This window comes from Mustela erminea, chromosome 20, assembly GCF_009829155.1.
Source record: "Mustela erminea isolate mMusErm1 chromosome 20, mMusErm1.Pri, whole genome shotgun sequence".
NCBI classification, from domain to species: domain Eukaryota; kingdom Metazoa; phylum Chordata; class Mammalia; order Carnivora; family Mustelidae; genus Mustela; species Mustela erminea.
Window position 1 is genome coordinate 29,250,113 of NC_045633.1, and position 26,611 is coordinate 29,276,723.

At 46.4% G+C, this 26,611-nt stretch overlaps 1 protein-coding gene across 2 annotated transcripts; it reads right to left on the reverse strand.

Moving 5' to 3' along the window:
• Window positions 1–188: 188 nt before the first annotated feature.
• On the reverse strand, window positions 189–25,222 carry RAC1 (Rac family small GTPase 1). Of its 2 annotated transcripts, XM_032328337.1 has the most exons (7): window positions 24,933–25,222; window positions 15,489–15,560; window positions 11,434–11,551; window positions 4,552–4,608; window positions 2,991–3,053; window positions 2,135–2,294; window positions 189–1,816 (listed from the first exon to the last, which is right to left on the reverse strand). In XM_032328337.1, exons 1-7 carry the CDS (start codon window positions 24,965–24,967, stop codon window positions 1,686–1,688), a joined length of 636 nt encoding a protein of 211 aa, XP_032184228.1. In that variant the 5' UTR covers window positions 24,968–25,222; the 3' UTR covers window positions 189–1,685. The 2 variants fall into 2 exon arrangements, with proteins under 2 accessions (XP_032184228.1, XP_032184229.1); XM_032328338.1 differs by lacking the exon at window positions 4,552–4,608 and having other exon boundaries at window positions 24,933–25,212.
• Window positions 25,223–26,611: the final 1,389 nt, after the last annotated feature.

Sequence of the window (26,611 nt, forward strand, 5' to 3'; positions counted from 1 at the left end):
AGGTGCAAAACCAGCGTGCCCCCACCCGCACCAGTGCTTGCAGACTCCTCCAGCTCCTCCCCGTCCCCCCGCAAGAAAAACAAGCCCTAGGAATGAAGGTTTCCCGTGGCCCAAGATTTTTAGGTGAGACAAGGAACACATACCCCAGGAGGTTGTTCGAACTCTCAAGAATTCAAGTATTACAGTCATATGATTCAAGGATTTATTAAGTCATACATGCAAAACATACCGCTAATTGCATTAGCAAAAGATCAATGTAAAAACACTCCACGATTCTGCAACTGTCAATTTAAAAAATGTTGTTCTAGTGGTTGAGAGGTCCAACCTTGTATTCTTGCCAGCGGGTAAGCTGTACAGAACTTGATTAGCACGAGCACGGGCTCACGGAACCCCACAGACCCGAGGGGACGTGGTCAGGCAGAGCGAGAGGTGTGTGTCCAGGGGGGTGAGGCAGAAGGGAGGGCCAGCGTTAGTCAGGGTACAGTACTGGTGATCTGGCAAGACAGTGATGTTAAGAAAGTTCATAGTTTAGGAATATCTAAAATATTTCAAAAACTATAAAGCGGCAACACATGATTTTTACACCTAGTTACTAGAAAACTAAGGAAAGCGCTTATTAGCTCTGAATAAAGTAACAAGGAAACAGGAATTCACTTTTACTAATCTACAAAAAAAAATTTCTAATGTATTATCAGAAAGATTTTATAATACAAGGAGGCATATTGCTCAATAAGAAGGGGTTCTCTAAGAAAAGCGCTAAGTGAGCAACTATGGGAACGACCAGTTCAAAGATGAATTAAATGCCCAATTTTAGGAGGGATGGTAGGTCTAAGAAAAAAGGAAAAGTTTAAAACACTTAGTGATAATACCGACCTTTCTTCATCTTTTACTGCACTGGACAGAAATTAACCTTTAATGTTTTTACCCGTGACACTTTTACTCAGTTTAATTAGGACATGTACAATGTAGTGTAAATTAACCTCCGTATTTTGTCAAAATACTGTCTTCGTTCTTTGATCGTCCCACGTGCTGCGCACCCCCGGCCGGAGTGGACACTCGGCCCAAGGGACGTGGGTGGAAGGGCTCTGTTCAAAATCTCAGCAAAAGCGAATACACTAACTCTTTCCAAAAAAGTCTCACTACAAAATCTAAGAGAGGGACCCGAAGAGTTGAGTCACTACACTCACTGCGTGAGGACTGACAGTACAGTGTTGGCGGGCGGCGCGGGGTCAGAGGACGGCGGGGCGGCAGCCCGGGAACCAGGCCGGGCCGCCTCCTACCGCAAACGAGCGCGCGTCTGCGGGTGCAAACCGGGACGCCGGCTCTCCTGAAAGACACAGGTCTTGAACGGTTTAGTGCTTAGTGTTCTCAGCACAACAGCGCAACTTAGTTCGCAAGGTATTTTGGCAACTCTTAATCTGAGCAAGAATAGGGGCTTTTGAAAAATAAGGCTTTAAGAAAGCTTCCCATTTTAGGGCTGAATTTTAATATAATGTGAAAGTTTGAAGTCTTACACTTTAAACAAACAAAACCTAAAAATTACTGATTGGTTCAAAATGGTTTTTATGGAAAAACTAATCAGTAACAAAAACTTGGCATTGAGTGCGAAGGCTCCACCATTTTTGAGCAAAGCGTACAAAGGTTCCGAGGGGGACAGGGCGGGGGTGGGGGGAGCGGGCGGACATTTACAACAGCAGGCATTTTCTCTTCCTCTTCTTGACGGGAGGGGGGCAGAGAACCGCTCGGATCGCTTCGTCAAACACTGTCTTGAGGCCTCGCTGCGTGAGCGCTGAGCACTCCAGGTATTTTACCGCACCTGCCGAGAAACACAGCCTCGTACTGCCACGGGGCCACGGCCCGCCAAGCACGCGCCTGCCCTTCTGGCCACCGCGAGGGCAGGGAGCGGCTCCCCAGGCCCTGCCTCCTGCCAGCCCGCCAGGAGCAGCAGAGCAACACCTGACGTGCGCCCCAGCTCCTTAAGGCTCACCCCGAGGGCCTTGGCTGGCTGGCTCCCCAGAAGACAACAGAGCTGGAGTCAGAAAGACTCGCGCTCTCCTTGCCCAGACTGGACTCCCAACTCTGCCACAGAAATAAAGGCACAGACAAAGCAGATGTGACAACACAGGTGTCCTACCGATCTCCTTAGCCATGGCCAGACCCTGCGGGTAGGTGATGGGAGTCAGCTTCTTTTCCTTCAGCTTCTCGATCGTGTCTTTGTCGTCCCTGAGATCAAGTTTAGTCCCCACCAAGATGATGGGGGTGTTGGGACAGTGGTGTCGCACTTCGGGGTACCACTAAAAGGGAGAGAGGAAAAAAAAGTCACAACACGCTCCCTCCATAATGAGCATCCTCCACCTAAATCTCACTTCCACGAGTGCCAAACTGAGTCAGCCACCCCGCCCTCCAGCCCTGCTCACCCCCTTGCAACCTTCCAGAACCATGAGCCCAACTATCGGCATTCGGTTAGCAAGCTGGGTGCCCGAGACCAGCGAGCCTACAGCAGAGGCTCTGCTCACCAGTAAGAGCAAGGGGAGAAGGGAAGGGCCCCCTCCCAAAACAACGATCTGTTTGGTAAAACGAGTCAAGTTCTTAGATCATCTCCGAGAATCCTTCCTATTCAGCAAAGAGTCAACTGGGCGGAGGTCTAAGCTCTGCCACCCTGACCACCCCTGAACACGTCCCTGATTCCAACTGAAGGACATCCGGCCCCATCATGTTTCACTAGGGAGTATGTGAGATCCAGGAGTGCAAAGTCCTGGTCACCATTCTTATTAGATGAGCCCACCGGAGGGGACTCCGAAGTGCTCATTATTTTAACAAGGCACACAGCATTCCTCAATCAAACCCTGAAACTTCAGGACTCTACATAATAAAGTCAGAACTACAAGATCAATTTAAATTAAAACTCCCATCACTAAATAGTATTTTTGCCTCCTGAGAATGGAATGACATCATGAACCAAAATGTTTCTCTAAAATTTCCCCACTTACCTTTGCTCGAACATTTTCAAATGATGCAGGACTCACAAGAGAAAAGCAAATTAAGAATACATCCTACAAAAAGGAAACAGGGAGGCGTTTAGAAATGGTCTTACAATGACGAGTGTACTTCGCTTTGTAAATGCTGTTGGGAATCAATCATGAGACAAAACGCGTATTATGTACCAGCAGCTTGTGTCTAAAGCTCACTCCCCGGTTTCCCCTTCAATTCTGTCAGAAGGCTCCCAAAGCGGAGCCAGCACACAAAGCAGCCAGTTACTTGTGAGAGGAGGGGAGAAGATTTACTGGAATGTGCTAGAATTTACTGAATCCAGGGAGGCCTCAAACCAGACCCCTGAGAGGCTTCTTTAACATCATTCCCAACTCCCACTGGGAACTTAATGGCCCTATTTATATACCGGGACAAAACCAAGTGTCAAGATACCACACTCCGGTATTTCTGTAAAATGTGGTCTCAGTTTATCAAAAAACAGTCTATTTTAAAACCATTTACCACTGGCGTGCTTTTCTGTAAGCCCCCCATGTGCATGTTCAATAACGTTTAATTACCCTGGGCTGCTATTAAACTGCTTCCTTAAGAACTGCCCCCGGAGTCCCTGGCACAAAGTGGGGCGCGGCTGGTGGCTCTGCGAGCACAGCCCACCCTGCAGGAGGGCGCTGGAGCCCGGGAGGGGCCTCTTCCCGGCTGGCGGCTCCTCCAGCCCACGCAGGGTCTCTGGAGGACTTGCAGGTGGGGCCGCCGCGGCCCAAGCAGAGATTCAAAGGAAAGGTCAGTGCTGAGGAAGTGCATGGAAGAATTTCTGACTGACTGCAAGTCATACGTCATTCTGTACGTAAAAAGTCGAATTTAAATATTTACCTGTATTCAAAATTGCCTAAGAGTTTCTAAAATGCTAGGTTTTTAAGACATTTTCCCGGAAAAAGGCCACTATGCTGCTTTGTGAAATGTACCCAGTTCCCAAGCTAACACTTGCAATCATCCCGCTGGTATCTCGTACCTGGAAAGGGAGAGAAACATCCCACACAACAGCTTTTTATAAATGACATTTTAAAAACGCTAGCGCATGCACCGGCTTGTCCAAGAATCACCGTGGCATCTGGGCACCTGATTCCATCATTTCCAAGCGAGGTTGGGTTAGCTCACCAGCACCACAGCCACGCCCCAGACAGGCCCGCTGCACCGGGACACCAAAGCGGGGGGAGCCCCCGGCAGCCACGGTTAGTCCCACGCCGGCTCAAGCATGCGCTCCGGGGTCGGGGGGGAGCCTCCACGCCTCCATCTCCAACCCGCCCGGAGAGGCCCCTTCTGGGAGCTCCTGCTTTCCCTCGGCAGGAGGGGAGCGAGCAGTTCACAAACCGCTTTATTTCAAGCTAGTGGGTAAACTGTCTCGCTCTACTGAAAGCACATTTCGTCAAGCAAAACCCAACCTTGAGTGAATTAAATACAGAACACTCAAGGAACGTGAGGCTCGATAGGAAATCCTGGGAAAACTAAGTGAAACGAGAGAACAGACAGAGCTTGAAACTGAGGGCGACTGAAAGTTTTACATACGGCAATCGGCTTGTCTTTGCCCCTGGACGTTATATCCTTACCATACGTTTCTGCAACCTAGTAATGCATGAGAACTTTGTTTCAGTTTAGTAAAAAGTGAGGAAAATAAAAGTTAATATAATCCATTATTTTTCCATCAGAATCCTGTCTCAACCCTCCCGAACGATCTGAAAGCAGATGATTATCTAACACCTACGATGCCAAATACCGAACCCTCCACCAAACCCTGTGAAGGTCAACGATGGTGGAGACACCAGGTCAGGCAAATACTGGGGGGCTGGGGGAAGCCACTCTTCTCTACCCCAGCAGCACAGAGGGCTCCTCGTCCAGCAGAAGATAGAACACACCTGAGGAAGCACACAGTCACGGCCAGTCATGAAATGTTAGCGAAGGTGTGTCCGTGGGCCACGGCGGGCCCTCCCTAGCAACAGGCACACTTGGCAAAGACCTCCGTCCAAGCTCTGAGACATATGCCCAGCCAAAGCCACTGCAAATGGGAGAAGCACCTGTCTGTAAAAACAGGCTTCTGAGAGGAAAGGTGCCCCAGAAGCACGGCCAGGTATGAGAGCTGTGAAGGCCTCAAGTCTCCCGTACAGAAATGCTGGGAGGGCGGTTTGAATTTGGGGTCCTGCATTACTGGACTGAACAGCACTGCCACACTGGGACCTTTCATCACCCCCCCGGCCCCCACCTCTCTGGATGGGACCGCCCAGAAGGGACAGCATTTCTAGTGTTTACCACAGTGCTTTCAATTCACTCCTTTGTTCCAACAAAAATTGAAAGACTTGCTCTTCAAGCAACACAGAAACCTGCAGTTCTTCGAAGAGACAGACAGACAAGAGAATTGCTTTAATTTCATCTCACTCAAGCTTCTCTGATCTACAATTCTGAGAATATTAAAGTTGTTGTAACTATCCGGGTTTAATCTACAGCTGCTTTTGAAGATGTGTGCCCGAGGCCTTGACATGAAGCCAAATCTTTGTGACACAGAGACTCATGGGCATCGGCCACGAAAACGCAGCTTCAGTTCAAAATATCCTCCAACCACATCTGTTCTGCCCCTTTCAATTTTTAAGAACATCTTTTTTGATGAAAATACACGCTTTGCATCCTACATTTAACACCGGACCATCTGCCTGTTCCTTTCTCCTCCTTCCCCCACACAAAATAGGGCTTTAAAAAATACTTCCAGGGGCGCCTGGGTGGCTCAGTGGGTTGGGCCGCTGCCTTCGGCTCGGGTCATGATCTCAGGGTCCTGGGATCGAGTCCCGCATCGGGCTCTCTGCTCGGCAGGGAGCCTGCTTCCTCCTCTCTCTCTCTGCCTGCCTCTCTGCCTACTTGTGGTCTCTGTCAAATAAATAAATAAAATCTTTAAAAAAAAAAAAAAATACTTCCAGGGGCGCCGGGGTAGCTCAGTCAGTGAAGCATCTTTCAGTTTCAACTCCAGTCATGATCTCAGGGTCGAGGGATCAAGCCCTCCATCAGGCTCCGCACTGCCTGCTTAGGATTCTCTCTCTCTCTGCCCCTCCCCATCCTCTAAAACAAACCAAACAAAAAACAAACCTAGCACTTCTAATAAATAAAAATAAATTAAAAACAAATAAAATGGGCTTCTGATACTTATCTCTTCCAGCAGCAATTCCTTCCAACCTTTACGTTCTACCCCAACACCCTGCGGAGTCCATGCGGCTCTTCACGCGGGTCCCGGAGCCTCTTCATTCCACCCGAGCTGCCCCGCGTCACAGGCTCACATTTCCTCCCGCTGAGACGCCGCCTTCCCTGTGCTGGCAGGGCACTCCTAACCACACAGGCTCCCACCGCGCCTGCAGAGACTTTATCACCGCTCCCCTCGCTGGTCCAAACCACGGCCGCCCCCCGGTGTGTGGAGGGCATCGGCAAGAGCCGGGCCAGCTCGCGGCAGAGCGGCAGTGGGCATCCGTGGACGGCCGGCCGCTCCCAGCTCCCAAGGCACCAGCACTGCTCTCGCCTCTCCTTTCTTCCAAAGGCCTTCCAACCTGGTTTTCCTTCCAGGCTTGGAACATTTTTCACCACAGACATTCTACAAACCCAGGCAAAGGAGCAGGATACACACAAGGCAAAGACACGGTGCCTGTGGCATCCATGGGGAGCGGCTAAGAAAACAAGCACCGCAGAGAGGGGCAGCCCAAGCCCCGGGACGCAGCGTGGCGTGCGGCTCGGCTGCAGCAAGCTCCCGTGGGACGGGACGATGTCCCAGGATGCTGACGCAGACTAAGTCCCTACTGACCAGGCTGAAAGGAGACCGAAAGTGAAGAAATAAAGAGAAGACCACGGTCTTGTCTGAGCACAGGTAACGGTCACTGTGCAAACTGCAGAAACACCAAACACCCCCCTCTCCCAGCCCACAAGCCCATGTTGGCCCCAGTCACAGCTCCGGCCCGGCTTCATCCCCACCTTCTGGAGGAGATGGATTAGAGCACCCTAAAACTACCCTGCTTCCCGCCAGCACCCCATGCAGAGCAAGCCCCGCCTCCTCTAGCCCTCATGGGAATCACGCACCCCAGAGCCTCCAAGGCGTGTGTCTAGCTAGGGACACAGAGGCAAACCCCATCTGGTTTAGCCACAGGTGCGTTCCTAGTGACCTCCGGCTGGAGGACACAGATCTGGTAACAGCCAACTTAACAAAGTAGAAAGCCATCTGAAAATCAAAGCAGCCAAGCTAAATGCTATTGTTTTCCTTCTGACCAATGTCCAGCAGTCTAGCCCTCCTCAGGCTAAGCTCGGCCAGAAGACAAGAGGCCCAGTGTGTCAGCGGCCAGTGGTCCGGTGGGGCAACGTGAGCTTCGGAGACCCGCACAGAGCTCAGGTTGTGACTCTGGCCAGTCACACAGGTTCCCACTCACACCACTAAATCCAGGAACAAGAAGGCAAATACGGTGGGCTGGACACGATGCACAGCGCTGCGCCTGAGCACTGCACGGAGCACACCGCGATGCAGAGCAGGCCACGGAAGGTGCGGGTGCAGAACTCAAGGTATTTTCAAAAAGAGAGTATAAAGGGTACTTATTCAAGGATAGAAGAGCCTAAATGATTACTTGAGAAAAACAGAACTGTGAAGGACAGTTTCTACTCCATCTTTCAGACAATGAAGTAGAAACAGATGCCTTACACAGATCCCACTTCGCTTCCTGGAGCCAGCCCACAAACAAGGACAGCAGTGGTAAATGACCGCAGGAAACAGAACGTCAGAGCGGAGATCTGGGTAAGCAGTCGCCCATGGGCCCTTCGGGGTCCAGTCAGGGAAGAGCCACATAAACGGGCCTGCAGACCAGAGTCAACAACCGGAAACCAAGTTCAGTTGGTGCCAAGTTCAGAAGGGGTCCCCTCTGGCAGCCCGGAACCACCAGGCCTATCCCCCAGGAGTCAAGATAACCTTCTCAGCCCCAAAGGAGTCCAGAAGGAAGTCTTTCACTTCCAGATCGCTGCTCTCCCCTCTTTGCTCTAAGCACCACAACATCCCCTGTGCCGGTGTGTGGTGTTATACCCTGTGTGGGAGGCACCTGAGCAAGAATCATGCCATACCCCCTTTTACACATCCAAGTATCTGACAGGAAAACAGCACGTTACACAGATGGGACATGAAGAGTTTAGAAGTCCTGCCCCAGAAGGACCACACCCCACCCCCTTGGCTGTCAGGCCCCATACCTTGTGGCTTGCTTCGGTCTGTTACTGGACCTACTGTTCTCTCGGTAGAGAGTGGGAATCTGGCCAAGTCACCTTTGACTTACTGTGAGTGACTCCCTCAGAGAAAAAGGCCCCACCCTGCCGGGACCCCTTGAGTCACAGGAGGTGGTTCTCATTTCTCAGAAAGGACACCCCGCCCTTCCAGATATATCCAGTGGGTTGGAAACTCCTATTCTACCAGTCAACAGGTTAGCAAATCCACTGAAAATCCGGAATTATCAAGCACCCATTGGGTCATTTTTAGCTGGAGATTAACTGAGATACAACTCACTCAGCCCTCCCATTTTATAGTTCTGGTCTTTGTTTGGACCGCTACTGTAATTCAGCTAAAGGACAATCCCAAAAATCCACAGCTTAAAGAGATTGTATCCGGTAATTCCTCCAGGAGGAAATAAATACAAAAGACGGTGACCACTGCATAGACAAGCTGTATTCAAAAGCTTAAAACTAAAGAAGGGGGAGGGGCCCCTGGGTGGCTCAGTCCATTTAGGGTCCTGAGCACCCGACCCTTGATTTTGGCTCAGGTTGTGATCTCAGGGTCATGAGACTGAGCCCCACACAGGGGCTCTGTACTCAGTGGGGCGCCTGCTTGAAGATTCTCTCTGCCCCATCCCCCATCTGTGCACGCGCAAACTAAGTTTGGGGGCACCTGGGTGGCTTGGTTGTCTCGGACTTTTGGTTTCGGCTCAGATTGTGCTCTCAGGTCTCGGGCTCTGTGCTGAGCGCAGAGTCCGCTTGGGATTCTTCCTCTCCCTCTGCCTCTGCCTTCCCCTGCTCTCACCCACTTTCTCTCTCATATGAATAAATCTAAAAAATAAAAAATAAGTCTAAGACTATCACTACTAAATAGGAAGTTTAAGGGAAAAAAATGGGGGTAGACTGGAAATGACTGGTTGTTTTCACCAACGCTAACACGCACCCCATGCCCACCTCCCCACCCTCCAAGACCGCGATGGTCAAATCCACCCAAGGGTCAACGCCTGCTTTCTCCAGGATGTCTCCTTAACCCTGACTCTCTGGTCCTCCCGGCTTGCTGAGAGCACGTACAGCAACTTCCATTCACTAGGCCCCATCCACACTGACCTGAAGAGCTCTCCAGATCTGCGGCTCTTCACAGCACCCGCACTGCGGTGTCTGTGATGTGCCTGGACTGTTCTGGGTGCTTTACACAGACCGCTCATCTAATCCTATGAGGAAACAGTTCATGACTAGGACCGTGAAGAAATCTGCCAGGGTCACAGAGCTAGGAGGCGAGAGCACGGGACTTCAACCCGCAAAATTCGCTCCACCGCCTCTAGTGTGTACTCCTTCGGCCACTGAGTCACCTGAGTCTCTTTAAAAGTCTTTACTGTTAAAATGATGAATAAACATATAACAAGATAAGCAAATGGTACAAACAAGACAAGTGCTTATTTTAAGAAAAGGGCTTCTAAGTGTATTTTCACCAGCTATGGACCTGACTCGCTTTGGTATATACATCATTTAGTTGTCTAGAATGGAAGCAAAGCTAATCTCGAAGTTTTTCTGACTGGACACAGTGGACATATTTTTACAAAACTGAAGATTTAGGCACTGGGCGCCTGGGTGGCTTAGCTGGTTAAGAGACTGCCTTCAGCTCAGGTCATGGTCCCAGAGTCGCGGGATCAAGTCCCCCATCAGGGTCCCAGCTCTACAGGGAGTCTGCTTCTCCCTCTGACATTCTCCCCTCTTGTGTTCTCTCTCACTGTCTCTCTCTCAAATGAATACATAAAATCTTTTTTTTATATAATTTTTAAGATTTTATTTACTTATTTGACAGAGAGAGAGAGATCACAAGTAGGCAGAGAGGCAGGCAGAGAGGAAGGGAGAAGCAGGCTCCCCACTGAGCAGGGAGCCCGATGTGGGGCTCGATCCGAGGACCCTGGGATCATGACCTGAGCCGAAGGCAGCCGCTTAACCAACTGAGCCACCCAGGTGCCCCAATACATAAAATCTTAAAAAAAAAAAAAGGATGGGCGCCTGGGTGGCTCAGTGGGTTAAGCCGCTGCCTTCGGCTCAGGTCATGATCCCAGGGTCCTCGGATCGAGCCCCGCATCGGGCTCTCTGCTCAGCAGGGAGCCTGCTTCCTTCTCTCTCTCTCTCTGCCTGCCTCTCTGCCTACTTGTGATGTCTGTCAAATAAATAAATAAAATCTTTAAAAAAAAAAGGATGATTTAGGTACTAAAGCCATAGAAAGATGAGCATGTGCTAAACCCAAAGACAAGTCATTAACTTGATTTTTAAAAGCTCCGTGGTACCAAACTGTCACAAAACAAACTGACCTTGCAACTAATTCCTACTGAAACCAGTCTGCAAGAATAACACAGGACCTATTTCATAAGGTGGTCCCGAAACTGTGATGAGAGCAGGTCAACACACGGCACCACACTCAGTAACCGGTAATGCTAAAAAGGAAACAGACAAATCCTTGGTCTGCATCTAGGACATTCAACTACTGAACTTAACCGTGCTACTACTTAATACACCCAAAAGATGGCAGTATGGCTGGCCCTTGAACAACGCAGGAGGGTAAGGGCACTGCCGCGCCCCCCCATGCAGCCAAAAACTCCAGGTATTACTCTGACTCCCTGAAAACTTTTTAATAAAACACCTGCTGTTGACTGAAGTCTTACTGATAACGTGACCAGTCCATTAACATATGTTCTGCAGGGGCGCCTGGGTGGTTCGGTGAGTTAAATCCTCTGCCTTCGGCTCAGGTCATGATCCCAGGGTCCTGGGATCCAGCCCCACATCGGGCTCTCTGCTCAGTGGGGAGCCTGCTTCCTTCTCTCTCTCTGCCTGCCTCTCTGCCTACTTGTGATCTCTGTCTGTCAAATAAATAAATACATAAAAATCTTAAGAAAATATATATATATATGTTCTGCACGTTAAGTGTAAAACCCACCACATTCCTACACTAAAGTAAGCCGGAAAGAATGTTACTAAGAAAATCTTGAGGAGGAAATATACTCACAGTACTGTAATGTATTTATGGAAAAAAGTCCTGGTCTGAGTGGACCTCTGCAGACCAAACCTGCATGTTCAAGCGCCGACTGTGTAAGCAAACCCACAAGTGATTTGCACCTATAGTCAAAATTATACATTCAGAAGGACGCATTAAAAATCAGCCGTGATCCTTACTGTTTGCGGATAGGATAAGGGACGTAATCGGTCATAATCTTCTTGTCCAGCTGTATCCCATAAGCCCAAGTTCACCGGTTTTCCATCTACCATAACATTCGCAGAGTAGTTGTCAAAGCTGCAGAGGAGAGAAAACACGGTCAGTCCACAGCCCCAGAACATTAGGCACAGGTTGCGGTCTTGAATTACTGTTGTGGGGAGGGTCCCAGAGGTTTGCCAAGGCCAGGAGCGGCCTGGAGGCTGCCAGGCCAGATATAGCAGCGCGCACGCACGCACGAGGTAAGAAGTGGAGGGAAACGGGCTGTGGTGTAAGGAGAAAAACACGCACCTGGAGAAACGCCCAAGAAACAAAGGACAAGCTATTCCATTTAACTAGAACAAGTTACTGTCAAGCAACCGAAAACCTTTTTTAAGATTTTCTTTATTTATTTGACAGAGAGAGATCACAAGTAGGCAGAGAGGCAGGCAGACAGAGGAGGAAGCAGGCTCCCCACTGAGCAGAGAGCCCGATGCGGGGCTCGATCCCAGGACCCTGAGATCATGACCTGAGCCGAAGGCGGCGGCTTCACCCACTGAACCACCCAGGTGTGCCCCAACCTTTGCTTTTAATAAAGAGAAAATTGAGATTTTTCTCCTCCTGCAGCGCCTGGGTGGCTCCGTCTTTGCCTTATTTAAATTCAAACTGGTTAAGTGTCTGCCTTTGGCTCAGGTCATGTTCTCCGGGTCCTGGGATGGAGCTCTGCTCCATCAGGCTCCCTGCTCAGTGGGGAGTCTGCTTCTCCCTCTGTCCCTTTCCCTGCTTGTGCTCTCTCTGTCCAATAAAAATAAACAAGTAATTAATCAATTAAAAAAAAAAAAGAAAAAAGAAAAGCACGAAAAAGCAAGCAAGAAAGAAAAAAAGCATTTTTCTCCCCAGGAAGAAAGAAAGTATAAAATTAGGCCCTCTTTCAAATCCCACTTGTTGACTTCATTCATGTACATATCAAGACTCCTCTTCAACCAGGTGCCACACCACAGAGCCACACCACAGTGCTTCCAGAACACCCGCACTGAGTGCAGGGTGATAATCAGTCAAGCCTGGTCATCCAGGCCTGCTACCAAAGTGCCATGGTAACACAAAACAAATGTGATTTGAAAAGCTCTAGTGTAACGTTTCCAGAGGGAGGGCACCGAATTACACACATACTTAAATTAACTTGAAGGGGCCATGCAAAAAACAGTTAATGATAAGAGACAACCCAAAAGCCTGTCTGACAGGCAGAAAATAAGGTGGACATTAAAAAAAGGGGACAGGGGGCGCTCACCTGGGTGCTCAGTTGGTTAAGTGTCTGCCTTCAGCTCAGGTCATGATCCTGGGGGGGGGGTCCTGTGACTGAGCCCCATGTTGGGGTCCCCAATCAGCAGAGAATCTGCTTCTCCCTCCGCCCCAAACCCCCACTCATGCCACATCGCTCTCTCTCAATTCAGAATTCATTTTCGCATACTCTCAACACTAAACCTAGGGTCTTGCTACACTGCAACAGCAAAATCAAGGTCTGAGCAAGCCTCCAAAGTGGCTTACAGAACAGAATGACAACTAGAGCTCATGAAGAAAAAGCCTCACGTCTTGCAATTCTGCTTCCATGAGAAAAGGAAAAATTATTTAATAAACTATATTCAATAAATAATAAATAATTATTCAATAAACAGTAACAGAATCAGATGCCTGCCTCCCACTATATAAAGAAAGAAAAAATTCTAAATGAATTCAAACTTTAGCCACAAAGTGAAAACTCTAGACACAAAAATCTAGAAAACCTACTAGAGGATATTTTTGCATCACTTAAGTAGGAATGGTCTTTTTTTTTTCCTTAAAGATTTTATTTATTTGACAGAGAGAGAGATCACATGTAGGCAGAGAGGCAGGCAGAGAGAGGTGGGAGGAAGCAGGCTCCCCACCGAGCATAGAGCCCTATGCAGGGCTCAATCCCAGGACCCTGAGACCATGACCTGAACCGAAGGCAGAGGCTTAACCCACTGAGCCACCCAGGCGCCCCAGGAATGGCCTTCATAAGACAGAGCTAAAACTCCATGAAGGTGGAGTGGCATGTTCACATAAAAATGCCAAACTTTCTTTATGGCAAAAGGCCCCCTATAACGAAGTTCAAAGACAAATGAGACAGAGAGATTCATATTTCTTATGAACAAAAGTTCCATCAGTTAGAAAAAATTTCGGTACAAAAACAAGCAAAGGATTTCTGCAGCCATTCAAAGATTGCAAGTGGACAGCGAACATTCACAGGACCTTAAACTCACTGGATCAGAAATGCAAATGAGAAGATAACTTTTTTCAACACCTGTTCCCCACAGTCCAAGTTGAGGGGGCCACTTTAGTCACAGCTGGTCCAAGTGACAGCCTTTTGGCAGCAACTGGGTAGTATCTACCAAAAACTTAAACAACCATTCCCTTTTGACTTGGCACAGTTCCACTTCTAAAAATCAATCACAGGTGCACAAAGACACGTGCAATGATGTTTAACACAGCAAATTAAAAAAAAAAAGAGAGAGAGAGAGAAAGAGAGAGACACCTAACTACCAGTGGTGATAGCACCAGTGGTGTTACCAGGTATTGTAGTTCAAAGTCACTGATAACAGGTAATGATTTAGCTCTATGTAAGTGTAGATTAGGGAAGTCCCTGCCATAAAACCAGAACATGCAGTTATGATCCCACCTCTAGGAAACTTTGGAGACCTCCTCAAAGTACGTGTTGTGTTGTGCTCGAGGAGGTCAACACATGTGGGACCCGTGTGGTTTCCTCTCCACCAGCATGGCAGCCGTCCAGACAGAGCTGACACCATGGCCACAGGGCGATACATTATGAGGCTTGGCTATGGGGACTCCCTAGTAACCCCATCATCAGAAAAGGACTTTTCCATCCCCACCCAATTCTGTTGCCAAGACGGAATAAGCAGCTCAGTAGCCAATTCTGTCCTCCCATAACCGCCAACACACACCCAAGGTTTCAATTCCACGGCTTGATAACTCAACAGCGACCTGCAGCCATCTGATTCCCTGCCAGAAAAGGCCAACTGCAATCTAACAGCCTATTTCATGTTCCAGTTCCTTGATCCTTCACACATAGAGCCCGGAGAGCCAAATTTATCTAAAACTCTTACATTACCCAGTCTTCATACATCAGTTAGTTAACTTTGTTTCCTGAACTTTGTTTCCTAGCTCAGGTCATGATCTCGGGGTCCTGGGATCAAGTCCCGCATCGGGCTCTCTGCTCAGCAGGGAGCCTGTTTCCTCCTCTCTCTCTGCCTGCCTCTATGCCTACTTGTGATCTCTCTCTGTCAAATAAATAAATAAAATCTTTAAAAAAAAAAAAACCAATTAAGAAAGCTATGTGTTTAAAAAAAAAAAAAGAAAAGAAAAAGAAAGCTATGTGTTGGGACGCCTGGGTGGCTCAGTCAGTTAAGCTGCTGCCTTCAGCTCCGGTCATGATCTCAGAATCCTGGGATCGAGTCCCGCATCCGGCTCCTTGCTCAGAGGGGAGCCTGCTTCTCTCTCTGCCCCTGCCTGCTGCTCTGCCTGCTTGTGTGCACGCACGCTCTCTCTCCCTGACAAATAAATAAAATCTTAAAAAAAAAAAAAAAAAACTGTGTTTCATCACAATGAACTTTTTGAAGATTTTATTTATTTGTCAGAGAGAGAGAGGGAGAACATAAGCAGGCAGAGCAGCAGGCAGAGGCAGAAAGAGGAGGAGGCTCCCCGCTGAGCAAGGAGCCCAATGTGGGACTCGATCCCAGGACCCTGGGATCATGACCTGAGCCGAAGGCAGCAGCTTAACCAACTGAGCCACCCAGGCGTCCCTACATTACGTATTTTTTTTTCTTTCATTATGTATTTTTAAAAAGCCCAAGTACATGCCTTATAATTAGACTTATGTGAATGTTTGGAAAGAAAATTAATCAGATCTGTTCCTGTGCAAATTAAGAATGCCTTTATAGCCAAACAATGGTCAAAGAAAAAAAAATCACAGACAAGTTAATTCCCAGTTTAACTCCATACTTACACAGTGGGGATGTATTCTCCAGGAAATGCATTGGTTGTGTAACTGATCAGTAGGCAAGTTTTACCAACAGCTCTAGAGAGAGAGAAAAAAATGGTGTAAGTTGCTTAGTCACATGAATATAATCCTTTCATTACTGTTAAACTAATAGAAAAATCAAGGAGTATACACCAAGTACTTAGCATTAAACGGTTTCCATAATCTTTTACTTAACATTACATATTTTTATCCTGAAATTTATAATAAACTCGAATTTCTCAAATAGGAGCCTTCATGTTCTGTTTAGGAGTATAGCATCAACATTCATGGTCAGAAACAGCTGTTCAAGAAGCCCAGGTTGAACAGGAACAAGATTTTTAAACTGAAATTCTCTCCTGTAAACATCTGTACCAGTTTTCCGTCCAAGATTCTTCAATCCTATCCTCAAATCATTGTGATGAATACTAATATGCAAACACAGCCTTCCTCTATAACTTCCACTTGGTTGCTAAGTAATGTATCTTGCAGACTCGGAGTGGTAGCTCAAACCCACCACCTTTGAAAGCCTTCCCTCTGGCATCAGTAATGACTGCTCTCTCTTAACAGAGTGCTTAGTCACTGACCACCACACACACAACTGTGAACCACAAAGAGCCACACAGAATTCACTTTAATTCATCCGTATTCATTTACCACCTCCCCAACCCCCATCCTCCCCTATCACCATAAGCTTTTAAAGCAACTAACAAAATATATTCCAGACACATTAATTAATGGCTCAAGAATGCTGGCATAAACTTCCAAACAGCTGCAAAGTGGAAAAAGTAGAAAAGAAGCGTGTAGAATCCTCCAAAGACAGAAGGGCCTCCTGCACAACTGGTAGTGGGTACAGCGTACCATCAGGCAGAGGTCAGAGTGGTGGTTCAAAGTTTCCCAATTGTCCGAAATGTTTTTTCATGACAATATCCCCTAAAAATTAGTATCACTGCACCCTTAGCCAAAAATGGTTTCCAAATCTGACACTCTTATGGTGACTTCAAGGGCTTCTGAGAGCCTGTGTCCCTGGCTTAAGGATTCACTAAATGCTCTCCCTAAAGGAGCCCCTCTCCCTGCGGTCTCCTGTTGGCTTACCAAGGTCATGCCCGTCACACAATGAAGTTCTGGGTTTTAAGAGTTCGTTGCTCAATCTCAACTACTACGAATTAGGATTCACCATAAAGAAGTTAAGTGCTTTTCTAGTTTCGTAGCACCCTTAGCTGAAGGCAAAAACCTCTCAGCTAGGACAGAGGACAGGCCCATCCAGTCTTGCCAATACTTGTTTTATTCATATTATTATTAAAATAGGGCTTAAAAGTTGGAACTCCCCCACCCCCAAAGACCTCTGCGGAGTCAAGCATTACATCATGAGGAAGTAGCTTCCAACTCTTAAAGGCTTTCTAAACAAAAATGACTCACTGGCCACACATTTTGTTAAAAGCTTAGAATGTCAAACCTGTACGAGCAGAAGGCTGAGATCTCTCGTCCTCACCCTGGATTTGAAGCCCAGAGCCAGCTCTTATCAGTTACTGGCTGGAATTGTTAGTAAGTTTCAACTTCCTCACACGTCAGTTTTCTCAACTATAAAAGGAATGCAAGACTACCAACTCCGTCACAAACTCCTGAAAGCATTAATTTTATTTCAATCTATACCGACAAAGTGTACGCTATGCAAGGAAGAACTGTAGGAGCTGAAGATCCTGCCATGACCAAGACCTCAGGGAATCTGTGAGGTTAGGTAAAAAAGGAAGAATGCAGTCACTGCATAAAATTACAGATGTGGTTAAGTGTTACTAAAGATGCTCTGGAGGGGCGCCTGGGTGGCTCAGGTTGGTTGAGCGGCTGCCTTTGGCTCAGGTCATGATCCTGGAGCCCCGGGATAGAGCCCCGCTTCAGGCTCCCTGCTCCACTGAAAGGCTGTTTCTCCTGGTGCCCATGTACTAGCATGCTCGCTCTCTCCCTCTCTCTCAAATAAATAAATGAATAAAATCTTAAAAAAAGAAAAAAAAAGATACTCTGGAAATGTACAGTAAAGGGATCTAACCTAGTCTTGGAGGGCCGACGAGGAAACTGCAATGTATACTGAAACTTAGAGAAGGAGTGGAGCCATTACAGGAGGAACATTCTAGGCAGAAGCAACAGCATTTACGGCAAGGCCCAGAAGCGGCGCAGTATACCTAAAGAACAAAGAAGGGGGAAGTAGCAAAGGAAAATATGAGGAAATTGTCATCTCTTCTTGTTAAGGGCATGGGACTTGATCCTACTTGGGAAGTCCCAGAAGATTTTTAGTTGCCAAGAAACCACTAAATTTGCATTTTTAGAAGCAGCCTCTGACTGCAGTGTGGAAAGAGGACAGAGGAAGGAAGCTGGGGCTGGAGGCAGGAAAACAAGAGTGGTGTGAACCAACAAGGGGCTTCAGGGGGAAGAGAACTGGGCCATTTCAAGAGCTTCCTAGCCATGAAGCAGAACAAGATGAAGATGGCTCAGCCATGGATTACATGCGGTAGCTGAGGGAGAAGAGTAGAGTCTAAAGCCGTCACCAGTGAACCTCTTTTCAAAATTACAAATGTTGTATAAAAATGTTAATACATATTGCCTCTTAATGTCAAAAATAAGCAGCTATAAAGGTTTTAATGGTTAATATGCCCTCGTAGCATTTCCTTTAAGAGCCTGTCCTAAATCTCTTCCATATGTATGAAGAACAAAGCCATATTACTATAAATATGACCAACTTTGTTTTAAATACTCTAAAATTTCTTTTTCCTGCAACTTCATCTTTAGCTGAGCCATCGTCTTTGGAAAGATTTAACTGTAAAGGAATTCAAGGTACGGGCATAATCTGACATTGACTGAATTTTTTTTTTTAACCAATCCATTACAGTATTTGCTATAAATCTAAGTTCTATAAAAAATTATTAAATAATAAAATTTTGAACTTTTTTTTTAAGTAGGCTTCACACCCAATATGAAGCCCAACATGGGGCTTGAACTCACGACCCGGAGATCAAGACCTGAGATCAACCAAGAGTCTGACTCTTCACTGACTTGAGTCACCCAGATGCCCCTAAATTCTGTCTTTTTAATTAAGCGCATGTCCAACCTTTGATTTATTTACTTAGTTTTTAAAAACAGACGAAAAGAAAAAAAAAGATAAAAAGAAGATGGTTATTTATCTCCCCTTAGTGTTACTTATTCACTCCTTTTAAACACACTCCACAATCAAACTCTACAGGCCAAAGTAAACAGGCTCAGGCAGTGAGAGCTCCCCACACAGAGGATGGAAGCCACATCTGGTCACAGCCCTAACTGATGTTGCCACAGGATCGCTGGAAGTTACAATCTCCTTTGGAGTTTCCAATTTTATATACTTAACTGCTCAGTTCAACCTCTTTTTAATCTTTGAAAGCTGCCATGAAGTTAACAAATGAACATGAGTCTACTGGAACAAAGTTCACATGAGTACATTTTTTTTGCCCGTGTCTCTCCTGCTCTATCTTGTAAAAATAACCAAGATTAAAGCATGTAACTTATGTTCCTATTATGTTCTTGGTTTTTCCACCAGGAGAACTCTAATGAAACTTTAAAAGTTGGGGTTAGACCTCAGTATTACCAAAATCTATAAACCAAATCTTTTTTTTTTTTTTTAAAGATTTTTTTTTAATTTATTAATTTGACAGAGAGAAATCACAAGTAGACGGAGAGGCAGCCAGAGAGAGAGAGAGAGGGAAGCAGGCTCTCCGCCGAGCAGAGAGCCCGATGCGGGACTCTATCCCAGGACTCTGAGATCATGACCCCAGCCGAAGGCAGCGGCTTAACCCACTGAACCACCCAGGCACCCCTATAAACCAAATCTTAAGAAGCACAATCAATAACTCTGGAAACATGGTTAATCTTCTCATGTTAGAAAAGTAAGGGAGGGGCACCTGGGTGATCTGACTCTTGATCTCAGGGGTGTCAGTCTGAGCCTAAGCTGGGTACAGATTACTTAAAAATAAAATCTTTACCCCCCCCCAAAAAAGGGAAGGGATACAGTATAGGAAGTACAAAAATAAGAACTTTCTGCACTGCCTCATTTAAAAAAGATACACGGGGGGGGGGGGTGGAATGAGGGGGTGCCTGGGTGTCTCAGTCAGTTAAGGGCCTAACCCCTGGTTTCAGCTCAGGTCCATCTCAGGGTCATAAAATCGAAGCCCACGTCAGGCTCTGCACTAAGAGCAGGAATCCACTTGAGACCCTCTCCCTCACGCTTGCTCTCTCCCTAAAATAAAATAAAATAATTTTTAAGGAATTACTTACTTGACAGAGATAGCACAAGTAAGGAGAGCGGCAGGCAGAGGGAGAGAGAAAAGCAGGCTCTGCTGAGCAGAGAGCCAGGTGCAGGGTTCGATCCCAGGAAACCTGAGCTGAAGGCAGCGCTTAACCAATTGAGCTACCCAGGCGCACCAAGTAAAATCTTTTTTAAAAATAAAATAAAATTTAAAAAGATACACTGATTTTATTAACAGGACTGAAAGACCAGATTTCTCCAATCAGGAAATAAGAAACCTATATTACTGTCTAAAGTACCTAGATCTTGGGTCATCTGGGTGGCTCAGATGGTTCAGCGTCCAACTCTTGGTTTCACTCAGGTCATGATCTCAGACTCTGGGCTCAGGGCTAGTCTGCTGGAGATTCTCTCTCTCCCTCTTCCCCTCCTCCCACTCCTGCCCTTGCTCTCACTCTCTGCCTCTCACCCTAAAATAAATAAAACTTTTTCAGAAAGTACCGAGATCTTAAAGATCTATTAACAGAATGTAGTGAAATGTGAATTCTATGTATTAAATACATATTCATATTTACTGCATAAATGAAAGACCCTAAATCAAAGTCCTCAATTTACCCTGTGAAATGGGGTTTGGGAACCCTCCAACTGCAGGCCTTCAATAAATGCATAATCACGTAGAGAATAAATTCAGAAAATGCATGAACAGAGTAGTTTAGTGCTACAAAACCACAAACTCTAATCTGAAATTCTGATACTCTGTCACTAGCAGGGGACACGACAATCAACTTATAGAAAACCATTATCACCATCGCAGGCTTCAATAAAAATTAAAAACCTATATAGTTTCAAAAACCCCCAAGGCTGAAGATGCTAGCTCTAAAAGTTCAATTCTGAAGTAGCCTTTAGTCTTTAGCCCGCTGCCTTCTATATCCACCAAGCCTAATCCTGGAGTACTTGCTATTTGGATCTGCAGAATATAGAGTGCAAAAACAAGAATTTTTATCTAACTACGTATCACCCCCATTCTCCTTCAAAATCAAATCCTCTTAAAATAAGCCCCCCAGGTGGCTCAGTTATTTATGGGTCTGCCTTTGGCTCAGGTCATGATCCCCTGATCCTGGGAACCAGTTCCATACTGGGCTTCTGCCTCGGCGGGGAGCCTGCTTCTCCCTCTCCCTGCCATTCCCGTATGTGTTCTCTCCCTCTGTTAAATGAATAAAACCTTAAAAAAAAAAAAAAAAGCTCTGATAATGGGGAAGATATGGGATAAGGAAATAGAGCAAAATATACAAAATCTAAGTGGTAGGTGTTCACTGCGTAATTCTTTCAACTTTTCTGTATGTGGGAAACTTTTCATATTAAGATGTGGGAGGAAAAATATTCCTCTGATGACATGTGGTAACTGCCTTGGTAGCAGGATTCCTGGTAAAACATCTCCTTTTTAGTAAGACTAAAATCACAAGAACTACCTGGTGGGTGATGCTGAGGTAAAAAAGTAGTTAAGCACTAATACATTCCATGATTAATGCAAAAGATTATAAAAAGTGGCTTTAAGATTTCTAAAAATTACTGTTACTCCTCTACTGAACCCAACCTCAAACTTTTACTAGGATTATCATTTTAAGGTTAAAAAAACCAAAAAATAAAAAAACGAAGCAGGGGGAGCACCTGGGTAGCTCAGTGGGTTGAGCCTCTGCCTTCAGCTCAAGTCTTGATCCCAGGGTCCTGGGATCCAGCCCCACATGGGTCTCTCTGCTCTGTGGGGAGCCTGCTTCCCTCTCTCTCTCTCTGCCTGCCTCTCTGCTTACTTGTGATCTCTGTCAAATAAGTAAATAAAATCTTAAAAAAAAAAAAAAAAGACATTAAGTATAATTTTAACCACCAAGATCAGAGTCATTAAATAACAAACCAAATTTAGAAGCCTGTGTAGAATTCAAACACCTTTATGGAACCCCATCCCTTGAGACAAAAATACAAAGATAATTCATGAAGCAGTTAATTTCATGGTTCATACCTTCACTGATTATTCAATCGAAGTGAGTGGGGAGTGAGTGGTGTACATTCCTAAAAAGATGACATCATCGTGGAAGGTATTTCTCACACTCAACTAAAAAAATTCCTGGAGAGCAATGTCTAAATTAGACACTGGGCTGGAGACCACTAGCCCAATCTGGGGTGAACATAGGGGGGCTTCAAGTCACTCACTCCCAGTCAACGAAAGTCAAACAACACTACTAAAAATGGTTTAGAAATATCTGAATGTGAGATGCTGTCTTAACTAAGTAAAGCTGGGAGAAAATCTTGGGGGTAGAGATCCCCCAAATAAAAGTGACAGACCCTGTGTTCAGGAAGGGCTAGCAGAATTAGGACCAACAGAAGGATCTGCAGAATTAAAAAGTATCAAAATTTCATTTCATATTTTATACTCAATGCCAACTTAACTGCTACACAGAAAAAATCTATAGAGAATATAAGCTAATCGATCCTACTTATAATACAGTTATAACATAGCTTTTAACTGTACTTTCCAAGAATGTATTTTAGGTAAGCAAGCTTGCTATTTATTCAACTTCAATCAATTTGCCTTTATTGTTTAAACTGCCCTTAACTGTCTCAAATTCCATAGCACTGAGTTCTGTGCCCCACAAAATTTAGACCCACATTTACAGCTATCACAATTTTTCATTAAAAGAACATTCCAGCTATATCATCAAGCATGCATTGTTTGGATAAAAGTAGAATAATATTTTTGGTATGGAATATTATGTATTTAAATTTCTGACTGAAGTCATGTTTGCTATATGCAATCCCTTATTTAAATAGAGGGGGCGCAGGGTGCCTCAGTCCATTAAGCATCCGACTCTTGGATTTCAGCTCAGGTCCTGATCTCAGGGTCATGAATTCAAGCCCCACGCTAGGCATAAAGCCCACTATAAAATTAAAATTAAAAAAAGAAAGTATTAGAGGGGGTACCTGGCTAGCTCAGTGGTGGAGCTTGTGACTTGTGATCTCGGGGTCACGAGTTTGACCCCCACACTGGATGCAGAGATTACTTAAATGAGTAAATCTTTAAAAAAAAATAAATAGAACTTAAATTGTTTATTCCACTTCTAACAGGGCTTAGCCCCAGTCTACATCGATGTCAAACAGAGTACGAAAAAAGCTGAAAACTTAGAGAATTGTGTTTTATGCCTTGCACTCCCCAGAGAGCCCAGCAGTGCCTCAGAGGAAGAGAAACAGCAACAGTATGAGGCTGGCTGTGGGCACGCACATAGCTGGGACCAAGCACGTCCGAGGCAGTTAGTATCCAGCATCTTGTTTAATCCTCCCAACTTCAACTTCAGGCCCCTGTCCTGGCGGATGAGTGATATGCCCAGGGTTTCCTGATTTGAAGGAGGGATCCAGATCCCACAGCAGACATTCAACAAGTATGTGACTAAGATAAAGAAGCTAATACGAACAGCAGAAGTCCCTAATCTGTAAGCATTAAATATATCTGCTACGCTTATGTTTTAGTCTCAGAAATTTTCAATTAACAATATTACATACTATGGTTAGATACTAAATTGGCAGCAAGCTGACTTTTAAAAAAACAGTATTATTTCATACTCTAAGCATACTGCTTCTGCATTTTTAATTTTTAAAGGAAATTCAGTGAGAGCATTCCTAAGACAATGTGACAGAGGTTAATTCATTACACGAAAGAATCAAGCTTCATTTAAACCAATTTACTGATTTCCCTATTATACTAACTAGCTGAATATTTTTTGCCCCAACTGGAAGTAAAGCTTTCTTCTGAAGAGTTTAAAAGACAAAAAAAAAAAAAAAAAAAACCCATACCTATTCCTAAATAGGCGAAAGTTGTTATTTTTAGCTATACACACAGAACCATTAAGTGTTAACGTTTCATACAATGATTCTGACAAATCATACAGATGGGCACCTTTTAAAAATCAGCTCAACTGTCCCTGAATCTGAATTAGCGGCAGAAACAATTTCGAATGTCTAATTTACGACCGTCTAAATAAGCTAATTCACAACATGGGAGGCAAAAAAAGCCACATCAGCCCTAATGACAAGTTTGGGGAATATTAATGAAAAGGAAGAGCCATGCCAAAACTCTTCCTTCGACTTTACAAGACCTGAGAAATGTATCAGTTGCATCCTGAGTTTGATGAAACTGATAGTGATTCTTGGAGCTTCCTTGTTACCCCTCAACACTACTCGAGCCCTGCTGAGACACACGATTTTGCTCGCATTACACTGAGATTTTTGTTTCTGGGAGAGAAAAAAAAAAAAAAAAACTGTATAAGCCAAGTCTTGTCTTCCTCTAGGGCCTGTAACCACCAGACAGTAATGAAAAGAAATGCCTTGAGTCACAGGGCAGCTCCGCTCAGGGAGCCTGTTCTGCTACATCCCATACCTAATGCAAGAAGCGAAAGCCAATTTTTTTTTTTTTTTTAATAATGACCACACCACTTGCAGAGAAAACAACAGTCTTCATCACACCCAGCTCCTCGCAGTTAGAATCTCAAAAGTTTCTCCACGGAAAGAGCAAAAATGATCACCACCTCCCCCAAAAAATGTTTTTTTAAAGCAGCGAAATACAGCGGAAGATACCCCGTGGTAAATCAGTTTAGGGTCACCAAACCAGCCCAGGCATATATTCGTCAAGTCCTACGGACCTGACCGCCGGGACACACGGAAGCGCTTAACCGGGCTCGAGAGGGTGATGTAAAAAGCCCAGAAACGGTCCTTTTTTTTTTTTTTCTTTTTTTTCTTTTTTTTTTACGAAAGGCAACTGCAAGCCCACCGATGGAGGGGCAGACGACCGAGGGTGGCTGGTGGGGTCCCCGCCCGGCGTGCAGCGGGCCCGAGAGAAGGCGGGAGGGTGGAGTTCACTTTTCCCTTCGGTGGCCGGTCGGCAACTCCCTCCCCCAGCAAAAATTTGAAAAAGAAAGAAAGGGAAAAAAAAAAAGCCGGAACCAGGCCCGTGCCGTCTAGTCCCGCAGGGAAGTGAGTGGCGGCCCGCGCCCCACGCCCCGCGCCCCGCGCCGCGGAGAAGCCAGCTCCCGGCCCGCGCCAGCGCGCCCGGCTCCGGCCCCGGCCCCGGCCCCGGCCCCAGCCCCGACCCCAGCCCGGGCCCCAGCCTCGGGCCGCGCACTCACCCGTCTCCCACCACCACACACTTGATGGCCTGCATCTGGGCCGCTCGCTGGGCCGCGGCGGCGGCCGGACGCTGACGCGAGAAGCGGCGGACTCGGGGCGCAGCGGACGGGCAGGCGCGCGACTGCGGGCGGCAGGGCGCGGGGTGCCGGGGCCGCTGTCCACGCCGCCTCGCCCTCCGCCGACGGGAAGCCGGAGCCCAGCAGCGGCCACCACCCAAAGCTGGGGGAAAACTGCGGAGAAACAGGAAATGGCCGCTCCACTCACATCCGGTCTCCCCTCCCCCGCGCCGGCGCGCCGCTCCCAGGCTTTGGGGCGGGGCCGCTCCTGCCCGCGCGGCTCCCGGGCTTCCTGCTGGCTTCGGGGTCGCTCGGGAGCGCTCGGGAGCGCTCGGGAGGGCTCGACTCGTGGGGCGGGGCGCGGGGGCGGGCCGGCCGCCATCTTTGTGCCACCTGGCGAAGGGCCGAAGATTAGCCTGCTTCCGTGATAGGAAGATGAGTTTCTTCCAGAATATTCGGAACCTGAAACTCGAAAGAAGGAAATACCACACACTGTACCGTGTTTCAAAGATAACGTCTGTTCGTTAGGCCAAGAATGTGCTGAGATTTCTTCTCTTACGTATGCATTTTGTTTCCAGTGCGTTGAACATTTACTAGTCCTGCGCTTTGTACCAAGTTCTGGAGATGATGCTCTGTTAGTACACCATTAAGGTGCCAATATTTTGGTATATTTCCTGTTTTTTGTTTGTTTGTTTGTTTGTTTTAAGTTGGCTCCATGCCCACCCTGGGGCTTGAACTCACAACCCTGCGATCAGGAGTCACATGCTCGGGGGTGGGAGCGAACCATATATAACCTTTTGGTTATATATGTATGTAACGACAAATTTAAAAAAGAGAGAGAGAGAAATACATGCGTAGAACTGTTTTTGCTTTTTTGTTTTTTTCCCTTAGGATTTCATTTATTTAACAGAGAGAGAGATCCCAAGTAGGCAGGGGTGGGGGGAAGCAGGCTCCCCGCTGAGCAGAGAGCCCCACGTTGGGCTCCATCCCAGGACCCTGAGATCATGACCCCAGCCGGAGGCAGAGGTTTAACCCACTGAGCCACTGAGCCACCCGGGCAGGCCGCGTAGAACGTTTTTAATGGTCATTTACTATTCACTCCCATTATGCCGGTGGCCCTTAACCAATATTTGTGTTATTGGACAAACCAATATTTGTGTTATTGTGTTATTGGAGTTGTTCCTATTTGAGAAACAATGTTGGGCTGAGCATCTTTGTCCCAGAATCTTTACCGCTTGATTTCTCTAGACTACCCGCCCTAAAATGGAGTTAGGGAGGTCGCAGGGGTGAGCACTTTTTAAAGCTTTGGTACCTGTTCTGGCATTACCCTCCTCCAAGGTAATTACTGATTCACACGCCCATCAGCTCCTAGAGTAGACCCGCCAGGGGAGTTGATTTCCAATGACATTTTCATCCCATAAGGGTTCTGTTCCTGGAATTCGCTCTGCTGCTCAGTATGGTAACAGTGTTCTGAAATCAGACGTTCTCTACACAGATTTGGTTGTTCTTTTGTTTTTGTTTTTGTTTTGTTTTGTTTCTTTTTTTAAAATATTTTATTTATTTATTTATTTATTTGACAGAGATCACAAGTAGGCAGAGGAGCGGTGGCGAGGAGGGGCAGG